This window comes from Mustela nivalis, assembly GCF_964662115.1.
Source record: "Mustela nivalis genome assembly, chromosome: 6".
Classification (NCBI taxonomy): Eukaryota; Metazoa; Chordata; class Mammalia; order Carnivora; family Mustelidae; genus Mustela; species Mustela nivalis.
The window spans coordinates 5,713,705-5,730,600 of record NC_139025.1 but is presented as its reverse complement, the minus strand read 5'-3'; the positions used below and the strand labels follow the sequence as shown (position 1 = coordinate 5,730,600).

At 59.5% G+C, this 16,896-nt stretch overlaps 1 protein-coding gene and 1 long non-coding RNA gene across 3 annotated transcripts; one reads left to right on the top strand and one right to left on the bottom strand.

The window, feature by feature from the left end:
* Positions 1–698: 698 nt before the first annotated feature.
* On the bottom strand, positions 699–12,121 carry SLC25A29 (solute carrier family 25 member 29). 2 transcript variants are annotated; one of them, XM_082737702.1, is made up of 4 exons: positions 11,788–12,121; positions 7,503–7,637; positions 2,741–2,824; positions 699–2,464 (listed from the first exon to the last, which is right to left on the bottom strand). In XM_082737702.1, the coding sequence occupies exon 4, from the start codon at positions 2,426–2,428 to the stop codon at positions 1,715–1,717; it is 714 nt and encodes a 237-aa protein (XP_082593828.1). In that variant the 5' UTR covers positions 2,429–2,464; positions 2,741–2,824; positions 7,503–7,637; positions 11,788–12,121; the 3' UTR covers positions 699–1,714. The 2 variants fall into 2 exon arrangements, with proteins under 2 accessions (XP_082593828.1, XP_082593827.1); XM_082737701.1 differs by having other exon boundaries at positions 7,503–7,546.
* Positions 12,122–12,312: 191 nt separating this feature from the next.
* LOC309868171 lies at positions 12,313–16,629 on the top strand. Its single transcript, XR_014313545.1, has 3 exons — positions 12,313–12,355; positions 12,391–13,209; positions 16,484–16,629. It is a non-coding gene; the product is annotated as an uncharacterized lncRNA (long non-coding RNA).
* Positions 16,630–16,896: the final 267 nt, after the last annotated feature.

Below are 16,896 nucleotides of genomic sequence, written 5' to 3'. Positions count from 1 at the left end.
GCTCAATGTCACAGGTGGATGCAGGACATTAGGTTGGGTGGGGTGAGGCAAAGACACAGGAGAGCCGGTGCCCCTCTTGGAGAGCTGTGGGCTCCCCCTCTCCTGCCCTCCCTTAAAGTGGGAGTTGGGAAGGAAAGACACCAGGCCCGTAGCTATGGAGACGCGGGGTGCCCAGCACTGCCTCCAGGAAGGTGAGCAGCAGTGAGGGTGGGCACACAGTGAGAGACACCCTTTGGCAAATGAGGTCTCCTCCAGGACCTCTTAGGCTGGATTAGGTCTAATCTCATATGGAAAAAGATCCACTCACCTCTGAGAGCTCCACTTAGACCTCCCCTTCCGGCCTCAGTGAGTGTCCCCTCTGTGCCCTGACCATACCTCCGTACCCCAAAAAGCTCACAGCACACACTGTCTGGCCTGCCCAGGTTTAGGATGAGCAGGGCCCAGGCCTCTCCCTCCCAGGAAACCACAGACATCTGAGGAGACACTTTGCCCAGCACTTTTGTGAGCTTACTCCTCTCATCCTCATCCCTATGTCAGCCCCATTTTGCAGATGAGGAAACTGAGGGTGTGGACAGACGCTGGCACGTGCCCAGGTCACACACTTCCGGCTGCCACTGGGCCGGAGAGCACAGACCCCCAAGCCGGCCCCTCTGACTCCAGGAAGGGGGTGGGGAATGGACACAAACAAGGCTTCACTCTTAAGAAAACAAAGAATATTTTATTCCTTCAGCGGGTTCTACACAACGACACCACGTGAACAGGGTAGGAGTCTTGTCTTCCTTGACCCCAGTCAGCCTCCTGGGAGACCGTATCTCACTGCCCAACAGGCTGAGCCCCGCTCAGGGCAAAGGAGGCCACAGTCACCTCCAACTTGTGCAAAAGCATCTTCCTCCCTGTGCAAATACACGGCCACGCTGTACCGTGTCCACTAGCAGGCCCTTCCCTCGTGGCCTCATGGGAACACCAAACATGAGGAGAATCCCTCTGAGAGACACCATTTGCTGGGGAGTGGGGGGTCCCCCTGTGCCCATGTCCTTGAAGACTCTTCTGCACAGCTTACGGAACCCCGGCCAGCAGCCAGAGCCCCACACAGTGGCTGACCCAAGTCCTCATTTTACAGAAGGGCAGCCTGAGGACGGCAGGGCGACCAGCCTTCCCCTCCCGCAGCTGGACTTCACCCTGGAGCTTCCCTCCCACTGGCCCCTGCCTGGTCCCCCAGCCCAGCCCCTAGGTTACTATGGGGTCACGAGCAGGGGCACTTCCCCCTGTGTCACGTGGAGAAGCTGGAGTGCATCAGCAGAGTGCTGGGTTCTGGGACACCAGGAGGTACCCGGAGCTGCCTCTCCATCCCTAATACAGAGACCGGACAGGTGGGCGAGGAGTGCCCCCAGAGCTCTGCCAGGGGGGCGATGTGAGGTTAGCCGCGGGATGGCCCATCGGTGCGGCCATCGAAGACCCCGCGGTGGCAGTGGCCCGGATCCCAGGCAAAGGCTGGAGCATCGGTGGCGACCCCGGGAGACCCCAAGTGACAGCGCCAGGCTCCGCGCTGACACGCCGTCCTCTCGGAGCTCGGTGACCGTACAGTGCGCGCAGGAGGCTCCGTGTCTCTGGGCGGAGGCCGCCGCAGACGTCAAGGGCGCGGCCAAGGGCGCCCCCGCCTCCCCCTCCCCAATCCCACCCCCGCCCAGGCCCGCTGGCGACCCGGGCGCCCGCCTCACAGGCTGGAGGGCTGGGCCAGGCCGGGCCCCGACGGGGCGGCGGGCGCGGCGTCGCCGTCCGGCCGGGCCTCGGGGCCGCGCGCGTACGTGAGCACCACGGTGACGGTGGCGAAAGTGGCGGCGTTGACCGGGAAGGCGCGCAGCAGCGTGGAGGCCAGGCCGCGCGTGAACACGCGCCAGCCCTCGGCGCGGTAGCTCTGGCGCACGCAGTCCACGAAGCCGCCGTAGCGCGGGGCGCCGCGCAGCCCGTCGGCCTGCAGCCGCGACTTGACCACGTCCACGGGGTAGGTGGACAGCCAGGACAGGATGCCCGCCGTGCCGCCCGCCAGCAGCAGCTTGGGCACGAGCAGCGCGTCGCCGGGCTCGCAGCCGAGCGCGCGCGTCAGCACGTCGTACGCCAGGAAGTAGACGCCGAAGCTGGGGGTCTCGCGCAGCAGCGTGGAGCCCATGCCCCGGTTCACGCCGCGCAGGCCCTCGCGCCGGTAGATGTGCGCCAGGCAGTGCAGCGAGCCGCGGTAGGGGCGCGCGGGGCCCGCGTCCTGCAGCTGCAGCCGCGTCTTGGCCAGCTCCATGGGGCAGCAGATGACGCACTGGATGGCGCCCGCCGCCGCGCCCGCCAGGAACTGGTGCAGCGGCGTGTCCTGGCCCAGCGCCCGCAGGGTGTTGCCCTGCACGCCGAACACCAGCGCGTTGATGAAGGTGAGGCCCATGAGGGGCGAGCCCAGGCCCTTGTACAGGCCCAGCACCTGCGGGGGGAAGCGGGGGGCACAGACGCGCGTCAGGCGCGCTCCTGCTCTGGCTGCCCGGCTCGCTTCCCCCACCCCCGCGACCCCCGCCCACCCCCGCGCGTTCTCCCAGAAGCCATGTCCTCAACAGCAGAGGCCTGGGCGCTCGCACCTTCCCCCTTCCCAAGTCCCCATCGTGCCCAACCCCTCCCCCTTCTCTTTTCAGCTCTGCTCTCTGGGCCGAAAGCATAGAAAGGTGCTTCCCCACCGCCCACCCCCTGGGCCCAGGCCACTCACACTCTCCTGCTTGATGATTGACTGGAAGCAGTGCAGGGTCCCTCGGTACTGAGGCTTCTCCGGGTTCTGGACCTGAAGCCGCACCTGCAGGGACAGGACCCCGTGAAAGGCGGCAGGCCGAGCCAGAGCTCCCGACCCCTTGCCCCAGCACTCAGGACAGCCCAAGGGGGCTCCCTCCGGGAGGCCCAAGGCTGCATGCTGGAGGCAGGAAGCCAAGGAGCTTTCTGTGGGTTTTGGAAGTCCAGGGTGGGGCTAGGGCCCGGCGTCTGTGCCTCCTCCTCAGTGCGCAAACGGCCACAGAGACAGCCAGCTGCAGAGGGGTAGAGGGTCCCTGAGATCTCAGACAGGCAGAGGCTAAGCCTCTTGCTGCATTCTATCTGCACGATGTGTGGACACTGGGGCACGAAGCATTTTCCCAGACCTCCCCACTGTCCTGGTGGCAAACCGTGGCCAATGGCCAGGGGTGGGGGGTGGGGTTGTTCCCCACCTAATTCCCATCACCCAACTTCCCTTGGGGTCCGACAGTGCCACAGTGGATGTTAAAAGCAGTGAGCGTTGGACTCCGAGGGACTTCTGCTTTCTGCTGGTAGACAGTGTGAGGACAGTGGTCCTGAGTTAAAGCAGCGACAGGAGAGCAGCTCATCGCCTCCTCTGTGACCATGTCACCACCTTCGGGACCTGGGGGGTTCATGCCCAGCTGCCCTTGGAGCCCTGTAGTCCAGAACCTCCTACTGTGAAAGCACTCTTTGTTGACAGCTTATCTCTGCAACAGACAGCCCGCCCTCACAGTGGTTGTCAGAATCCAGGTCACGCGGAGGGGGGGGGGGGATGAGCTGGGTTAAGTCCTGTTCCCAGGGGCTGACTCGGAAATCACGACCACAGACAGGGCCACAGCACAATCACCCCTTCGCGGCTGGCAGCACCGGAGGGCCTAACCCGGGAATCACCAGCCGAGGTGGGTGGAATTACCCGCCCTCCCACTTCAAAGATGGGAACACTGAGGCTCAGAGAGGTTTGCACCTCAGCCGGGGTTGCCTGTCCTTTCCAGTAATGGGAGTGGGCTCGCTGTGTCGGTCGGGGTCAGAGGAGGGGAGCTGGCGGGCAGGAGCCTTCCCCTGCCAGGTGCACTTACAGAAGAATGCCTTTGAAGCACAAAAAAGCACCATCTGGGCACACGAGGACCTCTGCAGCTGGCAGCCACTGCTCTGCGAAGCAGCTGACAAGCAAGCACACCCTGCAGCGGGTCACCCCAGCGCCCCGTCCCACCCTGGCTGCCTGCTCGGCCAGGACCTGGTGGGGGAGGGGTGCATGTTCAGTGGAGAAAAACAAAAGGACTTGAGCAACGTGTCCGTAACATATTAACACCTTAAGACTTCATAGCCTGTTACCCCCTTGAGCTCTGCTGGGGTTGTTTTCGCCATGTGAGGTTTTTCACTTCCCTCCCATGTTCTGGGGTTTCTGGTGGGACCTTTCTCCTGCTCATGCAGCCACTAAACGGGCCATGGGAGCAGAAACCACGACTGCGGGACACGTGGCTCGTGGTCTCCGCAGCTCCCAGCTCTCCACCGGCTGAGACCCCCGACATGAAGACCCTCTGGTCCGGCAGGAGCTGATTTTTCTTCACCAGCCCTACCTGGGTGCCCACCCCAGGACCCGTGCTGGACCCAAGCTCACCTCATGCCCTCCCTGTCCCCTGCCAGTCAAGAGGAGGAGAGGTGTGGCGGGGTGTGGTTCAGGCCCGGGGTCTGGGATCAGCAGGGACAGAGAAGGGGGTTCCCCTGGTCTATACTGACTAGCTCTCCAGGGCGAGGCTTATGCTTGTCTACAGCAAAGTCACACAGAGAGCCCCTAGGAATGTCAACATCACATCCAGGTGCAGAGCCCCCAGGGCCCAGTCCCTCCCCTGCCCTGGGATGGCCACTCCCCAGTGAGAGTAGTTTTACACTCAGTGACCCTGCTTAATGTCCTGTCCCAGGCAGGGGGGGGAGGGGGGGAGGGGAGGCAGGGGAGCCTCCTGGGGACCCTGTTCTCTCCCCAGACATGTGCTTCGCGATGAGATGACTCATAGACTCATACACTTGGTGTGCGCGTACTTTTCTATATGTGTCCGATTTCGGTTAAAACAACAGTAGAGTTATTGAAGTAAATCCCACTTTCGCCAAGCACAGGGAATATATATGGGCCTGTGTACATTTCTGTTTTTCAGCAGAAATCACTAATGAGGGGCACCTGGGTGGCTCACTGGGTTGAGCCTCTGCCTTTGGCTCAGGTCTTGATCCCAGCGTCCTCAGATGGAGCCCCGCATTGGGCTCCCTGCTCAGCGGGGAGTCGGGTTCTCCCTCTCCCTCTGTTTACCCCTCCCCCCACTTGTGCTCTCTTGTCAAATAAGTAAATAAATAATCTAGAAAAAAATCACTAAGGATTGGGGAAGAGGATCTATGAAGGACTGTTTTTATTTTTTTCCTTTTTAGTTTTGTTTCTGTAATGGTTAAAAATTTCTTCACAACGGATGTTACTTTTGTACTAGAAAGCCAACCCAAGAACTGTGTACAGGCCTGATGATGAAATTCATTTCAAAAAAATATCACATGCCCATGGCAGGCACAGTGGTGGAGGGGGATCCTGGAGGAAGTGTACAGAATGGGAAACACGACTTGTCAGTATGAGAAAAGGTGCTCTTCTACCTGGAAAAGAGCCAGTAAAAATTAAGGCCATTGCGGAGGGTGCCTGCGTGGCTCAGTCTGTTAAGCTTCTGCCTTTGGCTCAGATTGGGAGCCCAACATCCTGGGATCGAGCCCCGCATCCAGCTCTCTGCTCAGCGGGGAGCCTGCTCCCTCGCCTGCTGCCCTGCTTGTCCTCTCTTTGTCAAATAAGTAAATAAAATCTGAAAAAACAAAAGGCCATTGGTGACATAGCATTAAGTTAAACCAAAGGAGCACGTTCCCTGATCAGCCCCGTGAGAGGGGTCACGAGCTGGGTGACAGAGGGGATTTCCTATTTGTAAGAACCCTGGTTTATATAGACAGGTTTCCCCAGATGTCATGCTGGTGGACTGCAGTGGCCAAAAGAAGTCACCAGTGGATTTCTTCAAAGACCACCCTCCGTGGGCGAGGTAAGGGCGGGGCAGGGGTGTCCAAGGGACAGGAGCCCTGTGGGGTGGAGAGGCTCCACCCCCCTCCCCCTGTCAGTGCTGGGGGTATGGCCATGGCCCAGGAGCTCAGAGTGGCCAGGGACTCCAGGACAGAGCCCTCCCCAGCCTGCGGGCACTGAGGAGGGGGAGTGGGAGCGGGGCTAGTTGAGGGCCGAGTCGCGGCTCAGAGAGGCATGGCCCCTGTAATGCGGGGTTAACGAAGTGAATCCAGAGCCCCTGTTTGGCTGGACACAGAGGCATTTACGACATGTGACCACGAGCTATAAACACAGCGGAGTGGGGGCCGGTGCCAGGCTGGGCTGCTTTGGCCTGGGGGCAGGCTTCAGGCCCGTAGTGCCCAGGCAGCTGTGCAGACAGGTTCTCGGCAGGCTCTGGGGGGACACGGGCTGCCGTGTGGCAAGAAAGCCTGGTCCTTCGGCCTTCTCCCGGAACTGCGGATGATGGGATAGATTTGTGCTCTGCAGAACCAGCATTCCGCGTAAGCCCAGCCTGACCGTGGAGCACCCGGCATCACAAGGGCCTCTGTGATCTTGCCCAGCGCCTCACTTGGCAGATGAGAAGCCTGGGCCCTGAGGTGAAGCAGCTGGCCCCAGGTCACAGGGCAGATGGGCTAGCAGGGGGCCTGGGCCCGCAGAAGACCTCAGGCAGAACATGTGCAGGTCAGAGCCAAAACATCAAGCCAGGCCCTCATGCCCGCACTGAAGGCAACCCCAGCCCCGAGGTCCCGAGTCCTTCCCTTGCTCCAGGACCACCTGACTTCCCCTGGAAAGAGGGGACAGGAAGTGACCTCAAACTCCGCTCGGGCTGACCTCCTTGCCTTTGCTGTCCCCGTAGGCACTGCCAAGTTCAGTGTTTACAGTGCATCACGGGGTCTGGCCTGCTGCCCTGCTGCTTACAGCTCGCCCTGATTCCCCGGGGGGAAGCCGGTAAGGAAAACTCCAGCCGTGGCTCGTTTCAGGACCTAAAACCCCAACCACAGGGAGAACATTCTATTTGGGAATTTGCAGCTGGACAACACAGACCTCCTCTGTTTCCACTGCGAGCCTCTGAGAACCCGGATCTGGACAGTTTATGGAGGAGGAGCCGTGGGAGGAGTGCCTGCCCTGGGCCACACGCTGGAGCCGTGAACTCCACGCGCGCGCACACCAGCCCCTGGGAACCGATGGCTCAGTTTCGCGCCCGTGGGGATCACCATTCAGAGATGATCATGCTCATGGGAAATACTGACAAGTTCCGGTTCTTCGGTCCTTCTGCATTTTCTCTCTGAAATGCTCTTTCTTTCAAGATGTCTGGAGGGCTTCTGCAGGGAGGAGCCCCTGCTCTGGGCAGGGGGAAGCCTGTCTTTCAGCCTCTCAGGCTCACCGTGGACCTCCAAGTTCAGCTCTGAGCTGGGAGGTGTAAGGCCAGACCCAGAAGGAAAGCGGACACGCTGCCGTCCACCTGGGTGTCACAGAACCTAAGTCTACCTTTATTCCAGAACCTATGGGAAGACCTCGCGGGGGTTCCCTGGTCACTGGAAAGGGGCCTCCAGACGCCCCAGCCCTTCAGGCCTCTGTGTAACGTCTGCGCCTCCACAAAGACCTGAGAGTAAAACCAGGACAAGACACTCACCTTGACCGTGTCAAATGGGTGTCCCACGAGCACACCTGCCACACCTGGAGGGAGAAAGGAGGACGGTCACCCAGATGCCTCAGAGATCTGCAGTGGTGGGGGGGCTTCCGGCTTGGAGGACCGCATGGGAGCCGCCTGGTGGGAACACAGAACGTTTACAGGGGCCTACTGTACGCAGGCGCCTCTGAGCACCTTTGTCCTCAGGTCTGCGTGAGCAGTGGGGTAAGACGGTGACATCCCTGAGGACAACCCAGGATCTGTCCAACTCACAGCTGGTGTCTCTCCCTCCCCTGCTGCTCCCTGCACTTGACTGACCACAGCTGTCTCCCCCGCCACCACTGGGCTCCCTCCCACCCCCCTCCCTGTGCAAACACCTCCCAGCATGGCGGGGGACCCAGGGGTTTTGGACTTGGGGCCAGAGAATCACGCAGATTTGAATTTTCAGTCTGCCACTCAGCAGCTGGCCAAGCTCACAGGGAACTGGGGCTCCGTGGCTCACTATCCACCCCTCACCCTGCAGGGCTGACCCAGGGCCGGGGAAGAGGCATTGAGGTATTACAGACACTGGCTGACCACTCCCTTCCCTGCAGGAGAGTCACCTGCTGCCCAGGGAGTCCGCGCCAGACTTTGTGATCAGGTGATATGCATCAGTCCAAGCCAGGCCCCAAACCCAGCCCCACCTGGAAGGACAAAGGCGCACTCTTCAAGTTGGCTCCTGGGCCTTTCAGAGTCCTGAGTGCTGTTCTCAGGCAACTGTCCCTGGGAGGCAGGCACCTTGCTTCCCCAGTCACGAGGCTCAGTGAGGTGGCCTGCCCTGTGCACCAACTCCCACACCTTCCTCCCTAGAACTCCCTGTGGGAATGTCTTAAAGTTCCCTTTTTACTGCTGGGGCATTTATAATGAAGACAGGTGCTATTTGTTGAGTGACAAACGGTAACCTTTCTACCTGGGGTCACTGTTGTTCTTTTTGCATGTAAAGAAAGGACTATTAGCCCATTTTACAGATGCAGAACAGGAGGCTGAGAGACTATGTCTGTGTTGCACAGCTAATAAGTTGGTGGGGTGAGAACTGGAACTTCTGGGCCCGGGGCCCTCCTCCTCAACCACTCATCTCTCCTGCCCCCTGTCGGGGCTGGGTATCATGGTGGTGGGCGCCCCGAGGTTAGCCGGGATTACTATGCAGCCGCTTTCCAACCTGTGATCACTGTAGGGGGTCCTCTCCATCCCGTTCAATGCTCTGGACCTTGAAGGATCCACTGTGTTGGATACTAACTTTGCCGATCCTGCTTTCTTTTTGGTTATGTGTGCCTGGTATAGCTTCACAACGGCTCGTTTCCAACCTGGTCCTACGACTTTGTTTTCCATACTCCTGGAAACAAGCTACCGCTCGGCTGTGGTCTCTGCTCCCGTCTGAAGCTGTCTCTGATTTTGCCAAGGTGGGACATCTGACCTGACTCATCCTACTTTACGTGAATGAATCCTTTTACTCGTCTTCCTCTCCCACATTTTTGCTCAGGCAAACTGCCATTCGTCCTCCTGCTTGTTAATGTTCCTGTTCAGCTCAAGGTTACTTCTGATTTCTAACACGTAGAATTATTCTGTAGACACAGGATAAGAACCGTCATGCCCCCAAGGCTCTCTCTGTCCCCCACAGCTCCCCACCCCAGTAGCCTCTCCCACACCCAGAGACCCCCCAGACCCAGAGCTGTTCCCTGTCCTCACCTCTGCCCCCTGCGGGTCTCTAGTCTGAGCAAGTGCCATTTGCTTGCTGCCTGTCTGGGCTATTTTCCTCGGAGGTTACAAATACAGCAATGAATAGCCTCCGAATTCCTGCTTCTCTGCAACATTTATTTTGTTAACACTGTTGGGGAGCCACGGTCCTGTGCTCTGGTGACGCTCTCAGCCCGAGGCCAACATCCCAGAATCTTCTGGCTCCTGGTGCTGCCGCTGAGAAGCCTGTTGCCAGTGCGTTTCTTCTCCTTGTCAGTAACCTATGCCTTCCACCAGGAAGCCTCTGAGATTCTATCTGTAGATTTCAGGAACGTCATTGAGATGCCAAGGGTGTGCCTTCTTCTTCTAATTTTTTTTTTTTTCTTAAAGTAACCCTGCCTGGTACCACACCAGCACTTTCACTCTGAAGACTCAGGCCTTTTTCTTATCACAGAAAATTTCCACTCTTACGTATTCATCCTTCTCCTTCTGGAACCCCTAACATTCACAGCAAGACAAAAAGGCATCCCCAAGGCATCTTGTCCCTTGAGACTTCTATACCTGCGTCTCTGGTCTTTTGAGACACCTAGTTTCTATCTTTTGCAAGCCACCTTCTTTTTCCTGTCGTGTTGTGAATTTTCTAAATTTGAACAGCCTAGTTCTAGAATTTACTTTCTGGGGCTGTAACTGATGTCCTGGGGCTTTGGAAACCTCACACTTGGCTGGGTGGGCCTGGTAAGGATGGACAGAAGGCATTCCAGGAGGGGCCCTTTAAGAGTAAGAGCCTTGAGTGACCGAATACGTGTGTCTGGGTCCCGGTGCAGGCCTGGCCTTACGATGAGTAGTGCTACCCCAAACCCTGCAGCGTGCAGGGGGCTCCCAGGACACCCGGGAGAAATCAGAAGGAATCCTGCCCCTCTGGGGAAAGAATTCACACTCCTGGGTGCCTGGGTGGCTCAGTTGGTTAAGCAACTGCCTTTGGCGCAGGTCATGATCCTGGAGTCACGGGATCGAGTCCCACATCAGGCTCCCAGCTCCATGGGGAGTCTGCTTCTCCCTCTGACCTTCTCCCCTCTCTCACTCTCTCTCAAATAAATAAATAAAATCTTTAAAAAAAAAAAAAAAAGAATTCACACTCCTGAAGAAGTTGGGAAGCCATGGGACAGCCCACCCTCACTGAGCCGTCACTTGGTGGGGGAGGGGTAGAGGAGGGCCTGGGGCCCAGCAGGAGCCTGCAGGGGCAGCCACAAGAGGCTAACAGGAAAGGCAAAGTGGGGTCACAGTGGGGGGGATAGGGGTGCTGAGAGCTGCATCTGCAGAGGCTGCCCACCCCCTCCCGTTTCCTGGCCTGGGCTTGGGAGAAATGCACCCATTTATGAAAAGCTCTGGGGTTTTCCCCCCTTCAGCAGGCTCCAGCCCAGGGGTTTCCTGAAGCCTGATTGAGTAACAGTCTAGGAAGTTCTTAAAATGTCTTCACACAGATCACTTCCCTGGCAGCTCTCTTCTCTGCCAGTCTCCTCCTGCCCAGAGCAGGAAGCTCAGGATGCAGAGGCCATTGCTAGTCCCTCCTTTGCCTCCATGGAGCCCAGCGCCAAACCCCAGCAGATAGGTGCTGGAGGAGAGAAGCCCATCAGCGCAGGACCCCGCCGGGGGTGGGGGTGGGGGGTCGCCCCCGCAACTCTGCCACCTCCGTGCGGAGTACCTGCACTGAAACCTGGCTCGCAATTAACATCAATCGAGTGAATTAGCTCTCCCAGTAAAAGCAGAGAAACCCCAAGGCACAACAGGGAAGCGGCCATCCCGGTGTCCCGGGTGGCCCACAGCAGAGCCAGGACTGCACAGTGGTTGCCACTCTCTCGGGGACACAGGCTTGGGGAGGGCCCTAGGAGCCCGGCGCGCGTGAAGAGGCCCCACCCTGGTGACACGCACGCGTGAGCACAGGGGCTAGCCCACGCCGCGTGTCAGGCCCACGCCGCCACCTGGGTGGAGTCGCCCCCCAGCAGCTCACGGAGCGGCGTAGGAAGGCGCGGCGTGCCAAAGCGTGACTCGGCGCCTGGGGTCGGAACGGCGCCCTTCAGGACCCTCCAAGGCCAGCCCTCTAGGGGGTCGTCCTGCGGCCCTAGCCCCGCCCAGGCATCGGCGGGGGAAGAGGGTGCAGCCAACCCCAAACTTCTCCGGCCCTGGGAGGGGACCCTGGTGCGGGTGGGCGCGGGCTGGGGATGCAGGAGCTGGTGAGGCAGATGCGCAGGAGGCCTCGGGCTAGAAGCGCGCACGGGGCGGTGGGGCATCCTGCTGGGAGTCCCCGCCTTGCAAGCCACCGTGCTGCCCCGGCGCCCCAGACCTCTCGTCTGGACGTGCCTCGAAGGGTTTGAACGACGCGTGCCCCCGCGGACTGCGTGCTGGACGCCCTCTGGGCCTGCTGTCAGTTCACGCCCGCGAGAGCCCCGTGACACGAGAGCATTGTCACCCCCATTCTGCAGGCAACGAAACCCCGACCCGAGGGTGGGCCGCCGGGGCCCCGGGCCCGCAGGTGAGCCGGCCTCCCACCCCGCGCCGGAGCCGGCCGCCTCCTTACCCCCAGCGCATCCAGCAAGGAAGTCGAGCGCCATTGCCGGGTCCCCGGTGAGGCCGCCCTTCCTCCTCGTCCTTCTCCTTTGGCCCCTCGCCGGGCGGGTCACCGTCGGGGATCCCCCGGGTACGGGGGATTGGGGCTCGGCCTGGCCGCCGCCTCCTGGCGCGGAGCCCGGGGCCGGCCGGGGTCGGGGGGCGGCGGCGGCGGCGGCTCAGTGCGCGGCTCCTCGGTCAGCGCACGACCCTTGCTGACCGGCTCGCTTGCCCTCGCGGCTGTCCCGCCCGCAGCCCGCGGTCCCTCACCTCGGGCCGCGCGCCCCGCCCCTCGCGCCTGCCGGCCGGGCCCCGCGGGGTGCAGAGCGCGGCCAATGGGCGGGCGAGGAGCGGACAACACCCCGGGCCCTGTGCGCCGTCGCCGCGCTTCATTGGCTGGGCGTGTCCGGGGCGGGCGGGGTTGGGGGGGGACGTGGCGGGCGGGGGAGGTGCGCCGGGAGGGGGAGGCGCGCCGGGAGGGGGAGGCGCGCCGGGAGGGGGAGGCGCGCCGGGCGGGGGAGGCGCACCGGGCGGGGGAGGCGCACCGGGCGGGGGAGGCGCGCGGGCGGGGGAGGCGCACGGGCGCCTCAGACAAAGAATGTGCTTCGTGCGCCCGCCCGCGCCGTTCCGGGCGGGAGAGGCGGCCCGGTGCGCGCGGCGGCGGGACGTTGGGGCCGGGCCCGGGAGTGCGCGGCCTGAGCGCGGCCTGTGCGGGGCGGGGACCTCCGGCGTGCGCGCGACGGGTCAGCTGAGCGGGAGGCGGGGTGTGCTCGCTCTGGACCGGGCCCGGGGACCTGGGGCCTGGGGCCACATCCCGACTCTGCTGCCAAACCCCTGGTCGGTGCCCGTGTAATGGGGAAGCGGGCGCCTAGAGCCTGGATCCTCCCAGGCTCGGACACCACTAGCTGTGATGCCCCGCGGGCGGCGAGTCGCCCCTCCGCCTACGCTCCCGCCCGGCCCGGTACGCGGGATGTCCGGGTCCGAACGCGCCAGCCTTCCCGGGCGGCGGGGAGGGACCTGGGACGGGGAAGGGGGCCGTGGGGCGCCCCTCGGGGGTCCGCACCTGCCCGCGCGCTGCGGGGCCGTGGGAGCCTCGAAGGGTGCAGAGTCGGGCAGGTTTCTGGACGCGCCCAGAGCCGCGCGGCGGAGAGGGGGCGCCGGAGGCCTCGGGACTGGGCAAGCCAGGCGGCGGGGGAGGCGGGGACACACGGTGGGGTCAGAGGAGGAGCCGGTCCACGCAATCCGCCCGGGGAGAGAGTCCCTGAGATTGGCAGTGGCAAGGACCCCCGCCTGGTCAGAGACCTGTCCTTCCCTCCTTCCCCAGCGCCTCAGGAGGCCTGGACTGTCCGGTTGGGACTGGACTTGACTGGACACATTCTCTTGCACAATGAGGGTGAGATAACACCTTTTCGGCCTGGGGCCCAACTTCCTTCTTCATGGCCCTGTGGTTGGGACCACACTCCCAGCGGTGTTTCCAGGGCATTGCAGATCGCACAGTTTCTGAAATCGCGAGGGGGGTTACAATGGATCTGTACCCAAGGTTTTAAAGATTATGTATTTCTGGTGCTAGGGGGGATATCAGCTAAGCCGTGATCCATGGTGATACAGAGGCCACCAGGAATCCTACAGTCACCAGTCACGTGTGGTTTCCTTTTATTCTTTAAACTCTAGGTAAGACTATTCATTAAGCAGAGACCCAAACCCAGGTCTGCTGACTCTTAGTCCAGTGCTCGTAATGGCTGGTGGGCCCTGAACTAGGGGTCTGGAGGCCTGCGTTTGAATATCGCCAGCCTCTGACCTCAAGGAGCCAGAAAAGCAATAACATGGGCCCCAGGAGAAGCCCAGACCCAAGAAAGGCAGGAGTTGACGGTGGGGATGCTTGTGTGGCTGGAGGCCTCCAAGGCCTGACAGTTAAGCTATACCTAGGTGACTCACCCCTAGGGACACTTGTCCCTTGGTTGCCAGTGCCCCGGGAGGTGGAGCATAAGGCCTGCAGCAGCTACCTCTAGTTTTGGAGGCTTGAGAAGAAAGTCCTATACCTTAACAGGCAGTAGGACAGAACGCTATGATGGGACAGCTGAGAAGGAAGCTAGGACCATCTGACCTGCTTTATATGTGTGTGTGTGTGTGTGTGTGTGTGTGCGCACGCGCGCGCGCACAAAAGATTTATTTATTTATTTTAGAGAGAGTACACAAGCACGGGGAGGGACAGAAGGAGAGGGAGAGAATCTCAAGCAGGCTCCGACTCCCCCTGAGTGTGGAGTCCCACGGGGGGTTCCCTCTCATGACCGGAGCCAAAACCAAGAGCCGGATGCTTACCCAACTGTACCACCCAGGCACCCTGCTTCACATATATATTTTCATCTATATATTTAAATTATATTATATTTGTATATATTTATATGTAAATATATTTGTATATATAAATATATGTGTATATATACATATATCTATATTTTTAAAGATTTTATTTGTTTGACAGAGAGAGAGAGAGCACAAGTAGGCAGGCAGAGGGAGAGGGAGAAGAAGGCTCTCCACTGAGCAGAGAGCCTCATGTCAGGCTGGATCCCAGGACCCTGGGATCATGACCTGAGCCAAAGGCAGCTGCTTAACCCACTTAGCCACCCAGTTGTCCTTTTTTTTTTTTTTTTTTTAAGAGAATGCATGTGCCTTGCAGTTAATGTCGCGCTTGGGGCAGGTACAGGTAGTATGAGCCTGGACTCCCTGGGAGTTATCAGCCTGACCTCCAGGGACTGGTGGCAGTTCAGGAGAGACCAGAAAGGGAAAACAAGGAAGTCACGGCCAAGTAAATGAGTGCGCAATGCCTGTATTTTGAAACCTGTATTACGACATCAGCAGTCGGGTTTTGTGTCTGTTTCGTTTCCTGAAGGTAAAATTAGAGCACAGAATGTGGTGGTTCAAGGGACGCCTGGGTGGCTCAGTTGGTTGAGCAGCTGCCTTTGGCTCAGGTCATGATCCCAGCGTCCTGGGATCGAGTCCCGCATCGGGCTCCTTGCTCCGCGGGGAGCCTGCTTCTCCCTCTGACTCTGCCTTCCACTCTGTCTGCCTGTGCTCGCTCCCACTCTCTTACAAATAAATAAATAAAATCTTTAAAAAAAAAAAAAAAGAATGTGGTGGTTCAAACCCCTCACCTTCCCTAGCTCCCCAGGCCCCACCTCTGTTCTTGGGAAGGCCACCTGGCAGGGCTCTTCTCAGGCCCCAGACTTTAGGGGGCAGGAGGGGCTCAAGGCCAGAGCAGTGGCAGGACAACAAAGGAGGGAGGGAGTGTGAGGACTGTGACAGGGGACTAGGGATTAAGCCAGGTCACTGAAAAGTGCAGTGCGTGGTGCAAGTTTTTACATTGTACGGCTTTTTTTTTTTTTTTAAGATTTTATTTATTTATTTGACAGATGGAGATCACAGGTAGACAGAGAGGCAGGCAGAGAGAGAGGAGGAAGCAGGCTTCCTGCTGAGCAGAGATCCTGATGTGGAACTTGATCCCAGGACCCTGAGATCATGACCTGAGCCAAAGGCAGAGGCTTTAACCCAATGAGCCACCCAGGTGCCCTACTTTGTACGGCTTTTATAATTTCTTACACAAGATGGGTCCCGTGCGGAAGAAGTAGAAACACCAGCCGGAATAGAGGTGAAGAAAACTCACCTGTTTCTCGCCTCCCAGGAGTCACTTGGAGTCAGTGGCCGGAGGCTGTTTTGACCCTGGTGAGGTGGGGATGAGGAGGTCAGGGCTGTCAACTGACTCCCCACTCACTTGGGATAGAACCTAGGTTCAGTATCTCCAAGCCCAAGGTGACCTGGCCGCACACCCATACTCCAAGCCCATCATCACCCTAGTGCTGTTGCACAGGCCACTTCCTCTGCCTAGGACGCCCTTCCCTTGCCAAGATCACCTCCAGAGCTCAGGTCCCTGTTCACGCCTCACCTCCTCACAAGGGGCTTGGCTGGCCTCCCCCATCTAGCGCAGACAGCCCTCCGCCCCTCCCCACACAGTTTTCAATTCCTAGGGTGACATTAATTTTCTCCTCTCTCCCACTAGAATGGGAGCTCTACCAGGGCAGGGGCCTTCTCTATCTTCTTTATTAACCCTAAACAAGGCGGGCACACAGCAGGTACTCAATAAATGTGCAAGCTGACAGAATCCGAGCCGTGGAAGGTGATGGGCCCTGGGTGGGGGGTGAGGCCAGTGGGAGGCCCCGCGGCTAACAGCCTGAACCTTCTCCGGGGACCTGTGTTCTGTGAAAAAGAAGTGAGGAGTGCTGGGGGTTTGGGGTAATCGCTTTTTCTAACATGTATTTTTAGAATTAAAAACTTCAGAAACAAAGTTTCTTCCTGCTAGGCTACAGTCGGCCCTGATAAGGAGGCAGAGAGGTGCAGAGAGGGGGACCTACCTCTCCTGGCCCGGGGGGGTCTGTGTGTGTGCACACGTGTCCCTACAGAGCCAGACCTGTGCACCCCTGCCTGTCGGTTTTGACTCAAGAGCGGGAGTCACAGGGGCACCTGGATGGCTCAGTTGGTAAAGCATCCGACTCGATCTCAGCTCAGGTCTTGATCTCGGGGTTGTGAGTTCAAGCCCCACATTGGGTTCCATGCTGGGCTTGGCGCCTACATTAAAAAAAAAAGGCAAGGAGTCACGTTGCCAGCTCTGGCAGGGCGAGCAGGCAGCTGAGGAGCCAGACCTGGGTGAGGGGAGCGGGACCCTGGCCCGTCCTGCTGTGGGGCCCCAGCCACAAGCTCCCCATTCCAGATCTCCGGGATTGGAGTTTCCCAGGATGCTGGCTAAGACACAGCTTCCCAGGGGCGCCTGGGTGGCTCAGTGGGTTAAGCCGCTGCCTTCGGCTCGGGTCATGATCTCAGGGTCCTGGGATCGAGCCCCGCGTCAGGCTCTCTGCTCAGCAGGGAGCCTGCTTCTTCCTCTCTCTCTGCCTGCCTCTCTGCCTGCTTGTGATCTCTGTCTGTCAAATAAATTAAAAAAAAAAAAAAAAAAATCTTAAAAAAAAAAAAAAAAAAAAAGACACAGCTTCCCAGACCTAAGGAATCAGACTCCGGGAGCAGCGGGTCTGGG

Bases quoted from the DNA above. Each gene is read 5' to 3' on its own strand.
- SLC25A29 (XM_082737701.1), bottom strand. From the start codon at position 11,821: ATGGCGCTCGACTTCCTTGCTGGATGCGCTGGGG. The intron at 7,547-11,787 runs GTAAGGAGGCGG...TTCTCCCTCCAG, and splicing joins CCTTGCTGGATGCGCTGGGG to GTGTGGCAGGTGTGCTCGTG. The intron at 2,465-2,740 runs GTGAGTGGCCTG...TTCCCCCCGCAG, and splicing joins CAATCATCAAGCAGGAGAGT to GTGCTGGGCCTGTACAAGGG.